The 18,417-nt window shown below is 42.4% G+C and overlaps 1 protein-coding gene across 7 annotated transcripts in view; it reads left to right on the top strand.

The window, feature by feature from the left end:
- KCNQ5 (potassium voltage-gated channel subfamily Q member 5) overlaps positions 1-18,417 on the top strand; it is a 469,780-nt gene that overhangs the window by 400,858 nt on the left and 50,505 nt on the right. For 3 of the 7 annotated variants that reach the window (XM_046641228.1, XM_046641226.1, XM_046641232.1), the window contains exons 8-11: positions 3,558-3,652; positions 7,526-7,552; positions 12,160-12,216; positions 15,735-15,955. In XM_046641228.1, the coding sequence (XP_046497184.1) occupies positions 3,558-3,652; positions 7,526-7,552; positions 12,160-12,216; positions 15,735-15,955 (400 nt within the window). The remainder of the gene's footprint in view (positions 1-3,557; positions 3,653-7,525; positions 7,553-12,159; positions 12,217-15,734; positions 15,956-18,417) is intronic. The other 4 variants (XM_046641230.1, XM_046641227.1, XM_046641231.1 and 1 more) reach the window with 2 other exon arrangements.

Below are 18,417 nucleotides of genomic sequence, written 5' to 3'. Positions count from 1 at the left end.
GAGAGCAGAGAGCAGGGACCAATGCTGCAGCAGCTGGGGAGCAGAGAACAGGTGGCTGGAGAGTCCAGGAGAAAGACCTTCAAGGAAACGCAAATTGGAACTGACAGATTTCGTGATACATTTGACTAGTGGAATTTTAGAGACTTTGTTGAGTTTGGGAATGTATTCCTAATAGGTACATAAAGGTAAATCAAGAAACTAAAATGGGGCAATAATAACTCCAAGGAAAACAAAAAAAAAATGTATAAGAAAGAAGAAGTAGTCATGGACATCATATTGCTGACCTACGTCTAGATGCATGGTCAAAATAGTGCAAACACTAAACAGTATTAACTGACTAGACTAAACTAAAAACTTAACTAAACTAAAAATTAACTAAACTAAAAACTATTGGTAGGATGAGAGAAGCAGAAAGTATAAGCGGACTATATCGTTATTTTTCATGGTAGGAAGTTAATTGAAAAGCCTACAATTGAAAAATCAAGAAATATGAGAACAATCCATAAAAATAGGGATTCTTAAAAACAGAAGCAACAAGATTGAATTAGTGAGAAGCGAGGTGGGGAGAGATTGCTGGTTTTCATCCTAAATCTTTTAGTTCTCTGACTTCTTGAAAAAAAATCACTTCCCTGTTATTTACACCTTTGGATGGTCGGTTGAAATTAAAATTTCCAGAAAGGGTCAAATGTGTCATAGCTGTCATACCCCAGACAATACAAACCAAATACTCCCACCAACTTAATTGTGCCGTCATTGCGCTTACAGTTGTAGGTGGAGCTTGGACTTACTCAGCGGCCTAGAGCACTGGGGTGCCTGACAAGTGCTGCCTTTGGTTTTCTTTTCCTTCCTGTGGCTTATCCCTGGGTAACTTCAGTCCCTCAGGGCAGTATTTTTCTCTGCCAACTACCATGTGATTTTGGCTTTAAATACAGGAACATCAGCTACTTGACTGTGTGGTTGTGGCCTTGAGGTGCAGCACTAGAAGCAATTAGCCGAGAATGAGCTCAGGACAGGACAAAGTTATTAGAAGAGCAAGAGAGGCACCCTTTCCACTTCCATTCTGACTGTTAGCTGATGTCAGTCCTGAGAGAGATGCCACCTGCTCCTTCTTTGCTTCCCGTTTACAAGACATTTTCAGGAGAAGCCTAATGAAGGGAAGAGGAGCTTAGCCGTTGAGATAAATTTAATAGAAAAAGAGCCAGAATAGTTAAGAAAATCTTCAATTTTCTAGGAGTGGCTTTTTTGCCCCCAGTTCTTTAGAACTTTGGCAGGTAATGCCTTAGTCCCATTTTTTGTTGTATTATTGTTTGGGATTTTTTTTTCACTGATTTCATTTTCTAATAATGCACAGAGCTGCTGTATGCTTCTAGTTCTACATAAGTCTTGCTTTCAAAGGTATGTGAGTTCACATGTATATGATGCCTTCTATGAAAACTGCTTAATCAAGGTAGCCACCTATGCCGTCACAGCGTCGGAAGTTCTCGGGCCTCCCTAGAGAAGGGGCTGCATTGATGAATCTGTGCCCTGTCATTGATTACTCTAGATCACTCTGTAAATTGTTTGTACAATATTTGCAAAAACCAACATTTGAAGACGGTACAATGGTAATTGCTTTATTCTCTAAAAGATGCCAAGATGCTTAGTATAAGTTTTCACCAATTTGTTGAATAAATCAACATGAGCCGTATGAGCAAGTCTCCAGGCAAGGAGCTATGCTTCTATTTCTTAAACCTTCCCTAATGATATAAAAAACCCTCAGGTTTCACTGTATATTTTTCCAGTTTTTTATATCATTTCTTGAACGTTTTATTGAAATACAATGTGCATGCAGAATAGAGTGCGGATTCTGAGAGAAATGAGCAGCACGTGTGGCCAGCACCCAGATAGAGAAAGAGCACGGCCAGTACCTCCCATGTACATTCTCAACCACTATCCCCAAGGGGAACCACACTGCTGCCTTCCAAAAATCAGTTTTCCTTGTTTTTTGTACTTTATGGAAATGGAATCACACAGTGTGTGCTCTTGTGTGTCTTGTTTCTCTCCTTCAACTTTATTCATGTAAAATTCATCCGTACCGTTGAGTGTAGCTACAGTGTGCTTTTACTGTGTACCTGTCTACGTGTTCATACCCACAACTTATCTATTTATTCTACTGTTGATGGGTGCTTGAGTATTTCCAGCTTTGGTTTGTTAAGATTAGTGCTGTTTGGAGCATTATAGTACATATCATGTGAGGAATGTGTGAGCAAGTCTGTTGAGTATATATATAGGAGTGTGAAGCTCTATCATGGGCTATGTATATATTCAGCTTTATTAGCTACTGGCAAACAGTTTTCCAAAGTAGTTATGTCAATTTTTGACTCTTTTTGTTCAGCACACATTTTTTTCAATAATATTCTCAGGAAAGGGAGTATTATTAGATCACTGTTTTCTTCATGTAGGTTCAAAATCATGAAGGATGGTCATGTACTAGAGATATGACCCCTTTCAATGAACTTGCCACATAGACCAGAATGCTCTGATTTACGAATTATAATAAAAGTCTTTCCTCTCAGGAGACTAGAATAAACACTTGGTCATTAGAGATGTTTGCAGACATATTACAAAGGAAGAAATTCACTAAAATCCATATGGAAAGCAAGTTCAGGCAGTCTCTCAAGTAGACAGTTCAGAAGTTCTTCCAATAACAGTCAGCAAAGGACAGTGGGGGGATTCCAGGACCTAGAACCAGGCAACCTGAGATAGTGTCTCGACTTTACCAACCTTCTGTAAACCTCTTCCTTTATCTGAACCTTTATTTTCTCCTGTAAAAGGGGGGATCTTAACCCTCACTGTGATTGTGAGGATTATATGAAAATACTTTGTATTATATATGTCAGGTATAATTATACGAAGTAGACAGAGCTTATATTTTATATCAAAGAACTATAAACATATTCGTAGACCATGGCATTGAATCCTTACGTGCTTTCCAATTATATTCCTAGACAATGCATTCTCCCCAATCTTGTTTTAGCCCTGCTTTTTGTTATCAATATCTTCATTTCTAGCATTAGAAGGATTGCATAGTTCAGTTTCAGGGAATTTCAGTAAATCATTAACATACCCTGTGGGCATTAGTTTACCAGTTGGTTTACTGGCTAATTTTCTAGGTGCATTGTGGATGTTCAGGGTCCTTCGCCTCTCGCTTTTCCAATAGTGATTAAAGACGTGCAGTTGGCTGCCGGGATGCATGTGCATGCTCAGATAGTTGGCCTTGGGTAATGTCATACCTCTCCCTAACCAGTTCAAAAATTACTTGATGCTATACTTTTTGGTACTTTTGTTCTTTGATGTGAGTTGTTACGAAAAGCAGTTCCACTGATGTGACATGATGCTGTGTTTAATAGCCGGCGGACAATGTCTAGTAGTCTTCCTCACCCTGTGGGGCTTTATAAGGGCTCAGTATGACAAGCGGAGATTCTTAACATGCATTGACTTCATAATCGCCATTTCATTTCATTCTATCTCCCTCTCTTTGCTTTTCTTTTTTATGTCGCCGTGTATGCCCCATGCAGTGTGTTTGGCGTAGTTACGCAGCTGACGAGAAATCTGTTTCCATTGCAACCTGGAAGCCGCATTTGAAGGCCTTGCACACCTGTAGCCCTACCAAGTAGGTATCAGTGTGACAGTTGGTGCTGTAGCTGAGTCTCTTCAAATTTGTAAAACAAACCATACAAAAAAATGTCGATGTTTGGCTTGTCTTATTCTCTGTTGCTCTTTGAAAGATTCAAGCCTTCTCAGTAGCAACTCAGGCACAAAACCACATGGACTCAGTATCATTCCTCACCATCCAGAGCCTGGGTTTACAGATTAAGGGAGTGTAAACTTTTATAGAGATCTATTTCTACTACTTCATGCTGGTTTTCTAATATCTCATTTCATAAAGCGCACCAGAATTCTGAAGGTAAGCACCACGGTTCCCGAAAAACAATGATCGTTTAAACTCATACATCCCTTGACCCCAAGCGGGGCATGCTTTGAGAGCAATATATCTTTGTTAAATAACTATTTTGAAGTCCCTTAAAGTCCATTCTCATCTGGATCCCCTCAGAGGATGGGCCTTGAGCTTTCCCTTGCAGATCAAACTAACACCAGTAGCCCAGCAAGAGAAGAGCTAGAGTCCTAGCAGGACCACAGCTTACAGTGAGGCCCTGGGGCCAACCAGGTTAAATGTGCAGTTATCATGCAAAATGTAAACGTGATATTACTCGCATTCACGTTTCACTGGCCAAAGCCAATCACCTGGCCATGCCTAGACTCAAGAGGGTGGGGAAGTTCAATCCTTGTGTGTTCCTGGAAGGAGAGGAGAACCAGAAAAATTAGGAACAGTCCTGATCGTGACCACAATGAACTTTAACTTCCAACAAAACTGTTAGTCCTGGAATCATGGATTCCAGTTCAACGATCAGAGCACATATTAAACTATAGTCACCATCCAACTAAAGAAATCCTCAATGAAACAACTAAAGCAAGGAATCAAGGGAAGGCCTCTGCCAGTCGCCCTGCTTGGCCACAGGCTCAGTTCCTCTGATTGTTCAGAAGCTATCAAATGGCTTATCTGACATAGGATTCCAGAGTACCTGCTGTTTCCCTTCATAACCCAGCAGAACCTTAATCCTGGTGGCTTCAGGGGCTTCAAGCACTTAACTGCTGTGACTCATCAGAGAAAGCTCTTTCTTGCTGATGTGGAGGAGAAGCCATCCAGGCAAACTGCATGGCTTGTTCCCGGGAGTCGCAGTCTGAAAGAAGGTTTGTGATGCAGCAGAATGCACACTGTTGGTAAGCTGCAGATCCATCCTCACCCGACGGGATCTATGGCATCACTTCCCTGTCCTGCCCTGGGCCTCAGTTTTCCTGGCCACAAAGTGAAGGACAAGAGCAGGCAAGATGCCTTCTAAGCTCTAGTGGGACATGTCTCCTAGAAGTTGGGGTCAAGACTTTGTCAGCACCTGTGACAGAGACATTCACAGAGCCCCAGGATTTCAGAGGGGATGGAGTCTGCACAAGGATGGAAGCATGGATGCCTTTGAGGGAAGGTGTGATGGCAACCTCTCTTCACTTAGATCTTAAAATTTAGTTAAATTCCATTTATTGAGTATTATATCCTTCCAAGTAGTAGTATTAAAAAACAAAAAAGGAATATAACTCTGGTGCCACCTATTCCTTGGGGGTATGAATCAAAAGTGGGAATCATGTAGGAACTGTGTTTCTCGTCTTCATTGAGGTTGCTGGATAAACGTGCTAGAGGAAGGGCAGTAGGAAAACCCAATGACAGAAGTAGCGGTCTGTTCTCATAGGTGATTCTTCGGCTTCCCACTTGCCCCTTCTGGGATTAAAAGTAGCTCTGAAGCTTGGAAAAACAATTTAAAAATGAGTCAATTCTCCCAGATTATGAGCTATTATTTTACTCACATAATTTCTCTCTTTTCCCCAATACTTTCCCTGTTTTAAGTGAGGGTGGTGGTGGAGGAGAAGTCATGCAAACACCTGCATTCATGGGGTTTCACTGTGGCTGCCAACCGTCCCCTCACTCTCCTCCCCTTCCACCCCTCATTAACCTCTGAGTCTCAGCCCCATTTGCTGAATAACAGGTGTTTGTCCAGAATGACACAGCAGTCCCTGGCAAAGTTCATGGGAACCCGAACATCCTAATATCTCTCCATCCAGTTGCACTTCACTGTTTCAGATCGCACTCCTTCTGAATCTGTAATTGTTGTTATTATTTTTCTCCATTAAACCATTGAGGACATGATGGCAACCGACTCTTCCTCAAAAATCATATTCAATGCATAAAATATCAAAACTTGCCTACAATTTTAATGTATTGACAAACTCCCTGAAGTCAGTTCAGAACCTCTGCTTTAGCCAAGTGTGTAGGTTTGTGAGTAGAATAATTTACAATGACTTAGAGGGATATTTTACATTTATAACTCACTGGCTTACAGGGTGCAGAGTGACATAGTAAGAAATGGACAAAAACTTCTTTTTATTTACACAATGTATTTCCTTACAATGTTTAGGGTTTAAGAGTGTCTTGAGAGGAAGATCATTCGTTCATTCACACATTCCTTCAACAAGTATTCGCTGAGCACAAGCTATATGCAAGACACTGTTCCAGATACAGGGAAGGCAGTAGAGGAAGAGAAAAATACACAGGTTAGACTCTCAGGCCTGAGGGAGTGCTGAGAAGAGACAATAAAGATAAATAAGTAAAACGTACAATAGATTAGGTGATGATAAGTGCTAAAGAGAGAACAAACAGGGGAGGAATTGGGGAGCTCTAGGGGCTGCAGCTCTGAGGAGCTGGCCAGCAAGAGACTACACCATCCACACATTATCACCGCCACTACCGCCATCATCAGTGTTATTGTTGTGTCACAAAACACCAGTGATGGTTTGCAACAGTTCTAGAGACAACCTCATCATAGGGAGTCAGTGGAGGGGATGCGACCTCTGTGGGGCGAGGGCAGGGTGAGGGGCATGGCTCAGCTGCCCAAACCTGCAGGGGTGCCCCACATTTCTTACTGTCTCCTTCCCATTCCGGTTTGTCTCTTACTACACTTTAGAGGTCTTGACAGCTGCTGTTTCAAAATTTTGTTTTAATAACAGAGGATTTATAAAGGAACATTTTTTTGGATTGTCTTCTCAAAGGGAGTGAAAGCTATGCAAAGGCTGAGACACAGGTAAATATGCTATTTTAGAGAATGAGTCAGACATTTATGAAGCCACGGGGAGTTGTCAAGCTCCAAGGATGTCATGTGGTACCTTCAGAAGTCAGAATTTAGAGATTACCTAATCCAATGCCTTTGATTTATTCATAAGAAAACCAAGATGCACAAGATGGTGAGGTGCCTGCCCAAGGGGCGCTAAGCCCATTTTCAAAGAGTGGGGACCCTTCACCGTGTTACATAGACCTGAATTTGCTAAAATGGGTTATTAAAAACTCTGCCCAACACCAGGCTAGCACAGTTCTGATCAATTTTCTATGTGTCTGATTCACTTCAAGAGAATTCATGCTTTATATGATATGAAAGGAAATCTGCCTGGGCAAGTGCTAGAAGTACAAGGCCACGGTCACACACCAACGAGTCAGATTAAGGGGGCCCAAAAGTCTGCCTAGGCACAGGGGCTGCAGCTAGCGGGAAGACAGCACCATGCCGGAGTCTGCTGATGCTGGTCAGCTCAGAGCCCCGCTGTCTCAGCCATTTGTAACTTTGGCTCATGAAGTATGTGGCTTTTGGTTACATGTGGGCAGGATTGGTTTTGTCCAGTAAGTGTTGTGCTGGCTCAGGTCTATGCCACAAAGAGTTTATGTTAAGAAGTTAGGTACATTTATTATAAGGAATATTGCTTCCTTGGATCTTGCTTGAAAAGAACTACTTAAGATACTTGGTTCCCCAATCTCCAACTTGGCTGTTGTGAAGTGCAATAAATATACTCACCAGTTTATCATCATTTTTCTTCTGTCTGCACGCACCTGAAGGAAAGAACAAGGGGAAACATCAAGCAGGTTTGTGATTTCTCTTCTGCTATATGTTTGTTTATAAATCTGATGCCTAACAGATGTTTTAAATGTGTCTCATGTGAATAAAACCAATAGACAAATACAAGATGATTAAAAATGACCTTTCACAAGATTGCCTACAAATCTTGCTGTTTTATTGATTTTTCTCCCCTTGGGAGCACTAGTGTCTTTCCCTAACTCACTCTCTGCTTTTTACAGTCTGCAGAGCATGGGACATTCTGGGAGGAAAATAATAATCATGGTCTTGGTTATTCCTTGCTACCATTTTCCCAGACAGAAGTCTTACCAAGTATTCAGATCCTAGGACTCAGTATAAGATACACTCCCCATCAGTAGGACCCTTATTTTAGAGTGAGAAATTGTTTTTAGGTAAAAGGAACGCTGTGTAGAGGAGGTGAGAACAACCTTCCTGTGACGTCTCCAGCTCAGCGAGCACTGAGGTTTAGACAGGTGACCTGATTCAATAGGCGAATCCTTCCACCCCATCCTATCTTCTGAAGATAACTCTCTCAGAAACCTCACCAAATAACTTATGGTCGTTGTTTCATGCCTCAGAGGGGAAAGCTTGATCAGATTAAGTAGCAGAGAGTTCTATCTAGATGGAATAGGAAGTGAAAGAACATTTTAATCTGTGTTAGTGAGTTCTCAAGGTCTGGGTTTGGGAGCAAAGCCCTGGAGGACAGAGCCAAGAGTGTGGGAAGGAGCAGAGACAGAAGCAGCAGGAGGCTCCCAGATGCCTGAGGGGAGGGAGGGACACAGGCTTTCTCCTGCTGTTGCCACTGTCTCAGTGATGGGGAAGCAGAGGCACCCTCCTGCCCAGAGGTGGCCCCTGGGTGGGGGCCAGTGTGGATCTGGGGATGGTTCCTTTCACTTGTGTTCTCATAATATATTTATACGGCACTAACACTAGCTCTGAAGTTCACTTCGGGTGATGGGGCTCTGGGCATCCATTTCTGTATTGTATTAATTAACACAAAGGGATTCGCAAATCAAAACCTAGACGTGTTCACTCACGATGGGTTGTGCATGTGGTGGGATGTTCCACATCAAGCACCCCCGGGGGTAGGTAAGCCACTGCGGATGGCATTAAAGAGCCCTCTCTTGTTTGGTGGACACAGAGACATAGCAGGTCCCACCATCCTGCTGTTGTGACAACCTTCTTTCAACAAAGGTTACACAGAATAAATCACAGCCGTTACAAGATATTTTCTTCTCTTTGATGATATTTGGAAAGCTTTCCTTGTCTTGGGAGCTATCCATTTACAAATTATCTCAAAGAGGGATTTGTCTCCAAATCCTAAGGGCAGAGATTGTCTTTGGCCTGAACTCCGCAGCCACCTGAGAGTAAGATCACCTGTCTTGGCTTCACCCTCCAGAACAGAGCTGTTGACACCTACAGGGAAAGTGTGTGATCATGTGGGGTGCTTGCTTAAGTGTAACCTCTATGGCAGTCCTGAGTGAGGGGCACCTGGGCTGACATGATACTGCACAGCAATTTTCCTTATGTTAGCGAGGCAGAAAGCAAAGACAGAACTTAAGTGTAATTATCAAACTTCTGCTCTCAGTCCAAAAATGAACTAGTCAACTGTCAACATGCAAGAAGACTACCAACCAAGTTTTTTAAATTCTTCATGCTCACATATACCTAAAACATTAAGATTTATTCTGCATGCTTGTGACTGAGTCAAAGACAACTCACCTGTAGGTTTGAACATATACAGAATGGCTGAGCTAAGTTATTGACTTAGAGAGTCACATGCAGAGATTTCTTGCTTCTCTATGGTCATTGGACATTTGACAAAAACCACCTTGTAGCATGTCCTGCATTACTACTTAGCATGTATGCCCTACTTAACGCTTCATACTTCATGCACTTAGGTCTTCTGTCCCCCAATTCTGTGTCACATCGCCCTGCGTGAAGCTATGACAGAGAATGTGCTCAGTAGATACTTCTAGGCTAGTGTAGTAAAATGTCCCTGACCTCAAGGAGTTTATGTAAGGAGAGAGAAAACACCAACAAAAATGGGAAAGAGGAAAAATGTAAGAAGAGAAAAATGAAAAATTGAGAACATTTCAATAATCTGAAGGAAATAAACTGAAGCTCCCATTTTAATATTACCCTAGCTTTCACCTTGTTGGGTTTCATAGGCAAGGAAAGTTGTAATACTGCATAATAAATGCACAAAGACCCCTGTAATAACAATAGCAATGTAACATCTTAGGAAATAAAAAAATCGCACTTAGTTAAGCAAAATATGTCCGAATGAAAATGCGTTTTATATTGAGGATTCTTCCTTAGAAGAGAGCAGATCCGAGTCCAGAATATCATTGACTAATGCTTGATCCAATTTCAAATGGACTGATTAATACAGCTCAAGTGCAGAGCCCTTGACTGTTTGGGGCTGCGGGGTTATTGACGGTAATTTAGATAAGCAGAATAGACATGCTTCAGCCAACCCTGATATCTTCCAGATGCCTCAGAGCCTGGGCTCTCCTGTGTCCTTCCTCACGGTTTCTAGTGTGCTAAGCACTGGGCGTAACCCAAGTGTAGATGAGTTCGACACAGCAGCCAACACCCCTCTCCTGGTCCTGGCACTTGCTGTTCTGAGTGAGAGGGCCACAGTTGTGATGGGGCCACGCACAGAGGCTTCCTCTCTGCAGAGCGGAGTGAGGCATCACACACATATCTATGCACCCTTGGTTAACTAGGTTCCCTCCGCTGGTTTATGCTTGTTAAAGAGAAGAGTTCATCTTTCCACACTAAGGTTAGGGTACATTTAAATAAAATTTGTCTACAATGTCTTAGACCACAAAGGAAAACATCCAGTTCTGAGATGGTTTTGCATTGTTTGTGACAGATCCAAAATTTTGTTTAAAAATACAAACTATCAGTCTCAAGAGGAGCTCATCTGAATGACAGTGAAAACAAGGGTTCTCTAACTTCCTTTGATATGGAGTCAGGCACAAATTACTGCTAGTCTCATGTGGGCCTGCCCTGTTCTTTCTCTACTGAGACCCTAAATACAACTTATGTACCACCATTTAATTATTCATTTGTTTTTCTCTGTCTTACCACTGAAACAGTTCTAATCTTATACGTGGTGGTGAATGCGTTTATTGATTTTATTCCAATTAATCATCCTATTAAGTAATTTTTCAACTCAGTTTGTAAACTGGACAGTTTTTCTCTGTTTTGGCATAAATTGTCACTTTCAGAGAACAGAATTTGGCTGTAAACCTGTCCAGCCAGATGAGGCCAGTACTCTCGCCTGGAGGACATGTGTCCTCCTCCCTTCCTCCTGGACAAGGGGGTCACTTGCCCATCAAGGATTTGTGAGTCAGTCATCACACTGGTACCAGAGGCTCCTGCTTCTTCCTGCCTGTTCCATTTTTATTGCTACAAGAATAGATCATTCCACTGAGGTTTGGGGATTGTCTGTGAATCTCACTGCCTCTGCTTACCCTGTCTCCTTAGTCAACAGTTGTTGGCTACATGCCTGCTTCCTAGTTAAACTGCCTCGATTGCAGTTTATGAGGCATTAATAGGTCCTGTCGGACTTCTCAGTAGACTATCCAAAGCTGCTCTAACAAACACTCGTGAGGCTGTTGTGAAGATGCATGTCTTAAAACTTAGAGCGTAAACCGTGTTCTTTTATTGAGCTACTCTCTTATGCTGTGATCCACTGAGGGTGTCGTTCAGACTGTGCCCACATGGTTGGCTTTCTTAGGTTCTGAGGAGACGTGTGGCTTTGGAAGAGAACTCTAGAACACTGATGCTTCTGTTTCTTCTGCATTTATTTTCCGTTACTTATATTTTCTCTCTTCTGTGTGCATTGAATGATCTGCATGTGTTGTTAAACTAAACTCGGTAAGCCTAGAGTTTTTTTTCAGCATAGTCAACTTGTGTCCTTATGGGCAAAATGTTAGATTGTTTCAAAACAATCTTTTCAAAATTGTCTTTTCTTCTGTTCATATTTATGGATAGAGAGGAAGTATTTAGTCTTTTAAAAACACATCATAAGACTTAAAATAAGAAACTTTTTTAACAAACTAGCAACCTAGACTCTTTTCTTGTCTTTTTGAACGTGTGTTCTATCTGACAATTGGTTATGTATATTAACTATAACTGCAGGTGTTTCATACAAATCAAGAATTTAGTTTTTTATTTCAAAGTAATTAATTTTATCAACTTCATTGATACCTGTAAGTATTTATTTTTCAAAGTTATGAAATATTTTGTTCCTCAATTATTTATACTATGTTGCATTGCTATTTATTACAAGGGTTCCTATCTTCTAAAGTATTTATATTCTTATTTCATATGAATCAGATTCTAACACGTGGACTACCATCATTTTTAATGCCTATTTCAAATATAATTATTTCAACCTAACCATTATGAGCACTGGATATATTTCAGGAGCACAATTAATCTACATAGTTAGTCCTTCCTGCTTAAATAGTCTGTATACTTATATCTGAAAAACAGTGAAGACAAATGGCTTTGTTTTTCTAAAAAATAAATAAATCCCTGAGCACTTTCCTGGAGGTGCAATGCGTAGTAATGTGCCGTCTGTCTCCCTCACTCCTAGTGAGTGCTGTAGTAGTAGACAGAAGCTCCTCCGAGTGTGCACCTCGTGGAAGCAGAGGTACCCAGCATCCGGCTGTTGACGTGAGCTGTGAGAATGCCAACTAACCTCAGGTGCATGAGCAGGTTACACACCAGCCTCCTGAGCCTTGCTCAGAGCCTCCCTCTTCTGAGGACTTCTTGAATGAGGTTCCAACCCGCTCGGATTCTCTGTGTTGCCTGTGCCTGCTTTGACACTCTCCTGGGGACAGACAGGCAGGCTCCCACAGCGCTGGCAGCCAGCCCCTTGGCGCCTCCTCGTGGTGGGACGACTGCTGAGCTGCTGCACGAACTAGATTGTGGATCAGTTGCTATATTATGCCTGAGGCGAGAATTTGTAGAACGCTCATCCTAAGAAGGGCTAAAACCCTAATTAAGTATAACAACGACTACAGCACTCCAAGTCCAGGAGAATTGCTGTGGAGTTATAATAATGCCGCACAGTTCCCTGGCAGGGAGGCAGGGACCATCCAGGAGCGACTGCACTCTGGCCCTTGGAGTAACTTGTACCTCCAGCCCCTGGATAGGGAAGAGTTCCCTCGCAGAGTGGTTGTCAGCTCCCTGAGGACAGTCCTCAGCTGGGGGTGTGGGACTGCAGCCGACGAAAGACTCTGCAATCTGTAACCACAGCAACCTTTGGTTACTTTCTCCTTGTTGGTCTTCTGGGCATAATCCTTGGCATTCTTCCTATAAACACTGTTACACAAATCTTCCTCAAAAATCATGTTTATAGAAGTCACAAAAAAGGCAGGAAAGTAATTAAAGCTTCAATAGGCCAGTGAAGTGTCCATATTTTTAATCAATGTGTTTTCAATAACAGCCACCTAATCAGTTAAATAGTCATCTAATCAAGATGCTCTGTTGATTTCCAAATGGAAAATGAAGTAGAAAAACCAATAAAAGTGCGATTTTTGTAAAAAGACACACGAACATGTCTGTGCCTTTTGAAAAGAAAACTTTGCCTGGTTAAACGTTCTAGATTAGGGTCTCATTCTTAACTTTCACACAATTTTGTCAAAGAGAGAGTGAAAACATTACATTTTTTTTCTAATTTAGTGTGTAATATGTTGAGTTGACTTTAAAATTGTTCTTGATGATTTTTTTAATTTATTAGACATTGGCAAATATTCCTGTAGTTTACAAGGACAAAAGGGGAAATTATACCTAGGATTCATTACTATCAATTTTAAGCACTTTAAATGGTACTAAGATTCAGAGAATAATATTATTTCCACTTTCCATTAATTCTTAGAGATAATATCAAAATGTTCCATAGGGGCAATTTTTAGAAATATTTATAGGAGCAATTGTTTCCAAATATTTTGTTATTGTAAATAAGCCATGGTGGATTTGATGCTGATACTTACTTTAGATGTTTTTACTTTTTTAATAATCGAAATTTTTAAAAAGGAAAAATTGAATTTCATATTAAATGGTTTTATGATGCATTTATCAGTTTCCTATTTGTTTAGTTGGCCTAAGAAAAAGATACATCTTAAAAGTTTGAGAAGATAATTTGATATTGACTAAACTCAGCCTTCTATAGTAATTAGCATCTGTTAGTTCCAGAAGATGAAGCATAGTGAGAACACTGTACTTACAGTGATGACGACTTAAGCCGGCCGTTAGTCTAAAAGAAGGTGCAGAGGGAGCACATGGTCCTGAGCCCGACCGTCACGCATCTCAGTGGTGGAACAGACTTACTGAAACTGAAAAGAGAGCTGAAATTTTTACACTTAAAAAGAAAAGCTAGAGAAGAGTAGACACTTTGGGCACTGTCCCTTTGAGGATTTGCTTAAATAATTTGAAGGCTTTGGGATGACATGGAGAACCTAGCCCAAGGACAAAAAGACGCAGTTTTCTGATGTTACTGTTGCTGCTGTTGAATGTAACCACAGTCTGTCAAGTTCAGAGAAAGCCTTCAGCTGATGGGGTTGTTTTAAAGACTCTTGAGCCCACCTGACTCCATCGCAAAACCGCCCAGCCTGTTCCTTGCATGTGCCTTCAGCTGACGGCGCTGGATGCGGCTGTGTCTGCATTTCAGAGGGTGTGTCAGATGCATGGTCAGCTTGTCTATTGTTACCAGGACTTCCTGATCACCGTAGTTCATCTGATTTGTTTTCACGTAAACACACATAAAATGTGGTGTCTTCTTACAATATCATTTGTTAAGCAATTGGGCATGGAAAAATAAATGTTACTGTTTCTTGTTAGCTACAAAACACACATCCACTAAACATATTTGCTGTTGGCATGCTGCAGTTGGGGACAGTGGACGTTGCGATAAGTGGAAAAGACCAGGCCTCCCCTTGGTCTCAGACAATCCAAGTCCATGAGAACACTGCCCTCGTGCCCTGCGAGGCAGGGTGACCGCAGGTCTCAGCCTCTCAGAGTAGCTGCTCCCAGTGGCTCCCTCAGGCCCACCGCCCTTCACTTCTTCAGGCCCTGAGGAGTCCTGGGCCTCTCACTGGACAGCGGTGTCATTTCTAATGAGTAGCACAGTAGTTTATAAATGAAACAAGAACACAAACAAAATGGGCTCAGAAAGCTTCTTACAGTTCATTTGATTCCCACAAAAATCTCGTAGCTATATTGCTATTTTTATCTCCATGTTAGAGATGAGGACTCGAAAACCCAAGTGTCTGATTCCAACCTGCCCTTCCCACCACATCACCCCGTGTCTCTTGGTTAGGGAAGCATGGAGGATGCACTTGGGATTTTGTTGTTGTTAATGCTTCCTTTATCAACCCACAACGGTTCAGTCCCAGTTGGCATCTGAGAGCTCAGTGTCTGAACAGATACAGTTTACCAGTAGCTGCCACAGCAAATCAATAACCTGTTTAATAGTAGGAGATTGTGATAGTCAACACAGCATCTCATTGCATTAATCAGTCATCTCATTCATTACGTGTCGAGGCTGTCTAACTTGTATGGTTTTGGTCTCACAAGAATGAATGGAAGCCTAAAAGAAATGTGGTGTTAAGTGTTGTATCTTTAAAATTATGTGTGCAGTGCTTCCAACTGCTATGAGATTGCATGAATTCATGGATATGATAATCTTGCTCAGAATAGAAAATGCATGCAGAATGTCTATCTGTATGGATGTGGAACTGTCCTCCCTGTTTTCCTGTAGGAATGTTTGGAAATTATAAAGAGATATGCTCTCAAACAAAAAATAACTTTTTTTAAAGTCTCAAAAGTTGAGGTTAAAGCTAAAATCCGTTTCTAAAGCAAACTAGTTCTTGGTTATTTCTGGTGTAACTGTGCACAAAGTACTGTACTCAAGCTCAGTCCCTTCTATGATGAATTTGAAAGGGTGTGCATACCTGTAGAAGGAGAGCAACTTCCAAGGAATGCAAGCAGAGAGATTAAGCACAGCTCAAATTTTCAATAAGGGAAAATATATTGCTATGCTCCTACTTTCTGAAAATATTCTGTCTACTGAAATATGTGACCATAAACAGTTTCATCAAAGTATATACCCAAGTGGAGCAGAAGAAATTGCTTGAAATGGAATAATCGTGCTTCTGTTGTTCACAGTCAGAAGCTCAGTTTTAAGGAGCGAGTGCGCATGGCCAGCCCGAGGGGCCAGAGCATTAAGAGCAGACAGGCCTCAGTAGGCGACAGGAGGTCCCCGAGCACGGACGTCACGGCCGACGGCAGCCCCACCAAAGTGCAGAAGAGCTGGAGCTTCAACGACCGCACCCGCTTCCGGCCCTCGCTGCGCCTCAAGAGTTCGCAGCCCAAACCAGTGATAGACGGTAAGCCTGTAGTCTGTTACCTTTCACCCTGGTGGGCGTGCGAGCAAGGTGTGAGCAGCCGGTTCTCCAGGTGGCCCGGCAGATAGGCAGTAAGCCTGTAGTCCGTTACCCTTCACCCTGGTGGGCGTGGCGAGCGAGGTGTGAGCAGTCGGTTCTCCGGGTGCCCCCGCAGATAGAAGGAAGCCGCCAGGGAAAGGGTGTGAGTTTGTTTTATTGGAAATTTACTCATTGATTTGGGCAAATGCACAGAACATGAGTTTACTTCTGGAAGCAGCTCTGGCAGCTAAACCTGCATTTCAGAGTAAAACACAAGGTTGCTAATTCTTCACTGGTACCCACAGTACGTTATCGTTTCTCATATGAGGTCCATATTAAGATCAGGGCCCGAGGCAGCCAGGTGCTCTGTGGACGTCTGGAAACAGCAGAGGGCACCACCACCTCCCGAATGACAGTCCAGATGGAGGGACAGTGTGGTTCTCTTCCCACTGGGCCATCGCCACTAAATCAGAGACCACTGCTTGTCTTCCAGGGAAAGAGTCCTCTTGAAAGTTCGTATCTATTGATAGGTGGAATTCACATTCTTCTCCCAAGAAGATTTAATCTTTTATTTATCATATCATGTGGCAGAAGTTTACTTGCCAACACATTTTATTGAGTGCCACATAATTTTCATGTTTATAAAACAAAACATTTTGTTTTCCATTTAAGATTAACTTGGCTTTCCTTTTAAGTATGTCCCCTGGGATCTCTCATACTGGGCACAGAACCAAAATCAAATAGCATCTTCCATTAATGCACAAAAACTGCAAAGGCTGTCAGCCCTTCTGTCCTCATTCCCCAGCATAACCTGTGTTTTCCCAGGCTCTGAAAGCCTGAGGGACAAATTAACGCCCAGGGGTCACAATCTAGTAACCCCAGGCTCCCTGAGGTGAAAATCCTCCCACCCATTCAGAGATCCTTGGGTATCTCTCCTGTGTTAAGTCCCCTCTTCACAATTCTTCATTCTCCACAATCCCACGGACGCCGTGCTTTCCGAGTAGACGCCCACGGCTGACCTGATGTGGCCCCTCCTGGTGGAGCCGCAGCTCCCCTCTCACTGGCTGCAGGCTTCCCCCACCTGCCGCGGAGCTCAGGTAGGAAGAGCCCCTCCACCAGCACTGGACACTCCCTGTCCGGTGTCCTGATGTCCTGAGCCACTGGCATCACAGATTTTCAGCGTCCTCTGTTTTCCACACTCTCCTTCTGAGGAATTTGGCTGAAAGCCTGTGAACAGTTGAGTCAAGAGTTACCAGTTACAGGGCTTTAGGTTTTACTCAAAATAGACTTTCTGACTATAAGTAGATGTATCACTTCTGGAAGGCAATTTGGCAACATATATCAAAAGCCTTTTACATATGCCTAAGTTGGGACACATCCCACCCACCAATTCCATTCTAGGATATAATTGATATAATGAAATGATATCAGACATTAGAAATGATGCCATAAATTAAAAATTATTGACATGGAAAGATCACAAAAAATAAGTTTTTCCATTTTTGCCTTATGCATGTGTGTGTGTAAATTCATGTATTTACAGGAAAAGTTTTGGAAAGATTTACAAAAATGTGTAAATAGTTACACAAGTGGTGAGGTTGTAGTTATACTTTGTTTCTTTGTTTTGTTCATCTGTATTTCCTATTACTTCTACAATGAACATGTAAAACTTTTGTAATAAGAAAGCAAAAGAGGACTTTCTAGTAAAAAATTAGTCCTTTTCACGTGCTACCTCCTCCCTTCCCCAGCTCAGGAGGCCCTTGGTCTGACTGGTGGTCACCACCTGTCTCCTTGGGCTGATGTTCTCCCAAGTGGTAGAAGGAACACCTGGTCCAAGTGCTGGGAGAGCCTTCATTGAGTTCATGGGTTGTCTCATGAGGGTTAATGGCTCCTGCTACACACAGAGCTGTGTTAGGCTGTAGGGGTGCTATAACGACGTCCACAGACCGCGTGGCTTAAATAACAGAGATTTGTTTTCTCATAGTTCTGGAGGCTAGAAGTCCAAGATCTCCTTAGCTTAGAGATGGCCAGCTTCTCCCTGTGTCTTCGCTTCATCTTCCCCCATGCATGTCTGTGTCCAGATCTCCTCTTTTTACAAGGACCACAGTCACATCGGATTAGGGCTCAGCCAAACGACCTCGTTTTAACTTAGTTATTTCTTTAAAGACGTATCTCCAAAGAGAGTCACATTCTGAGGTCCTAGAGATTGGGACTCGGCATACGAATTTTGGGGGGATACAATTCAGCCCATAACAGAGCTCCTTCTCACCCGGTCATAGTGTCCCTGAGCAAGCTTGGGTGCACGCATATCTTCAGCCCTAGCCCTGGGTTCACACTGTGCTAGAAATGCATGCATTACCCACAGGGGGCCCGTACTCTTCCATGTGGGCTTCCAAAAGCATTCGACTCTGTGCTGTGAGGTCCTT

This window comes from Equus quagga, chromosome 15 (assembly GCF_021613505.1).
Source record: "Equus quagga isolate Etosha38 chromosome 15, UCLA_HA_Equagga_1.0, whole genome shotgun sequence".
NCBI lineage: Eukaryota > Metazoa > Chordata > Mammalia > Perissodactyla > Equidae > Equus > Equus quagga.
Note: the sequence above shows the minus strand (reverse complement) of the source record. Positions and strands in the feature narration are given on the sequence as shown.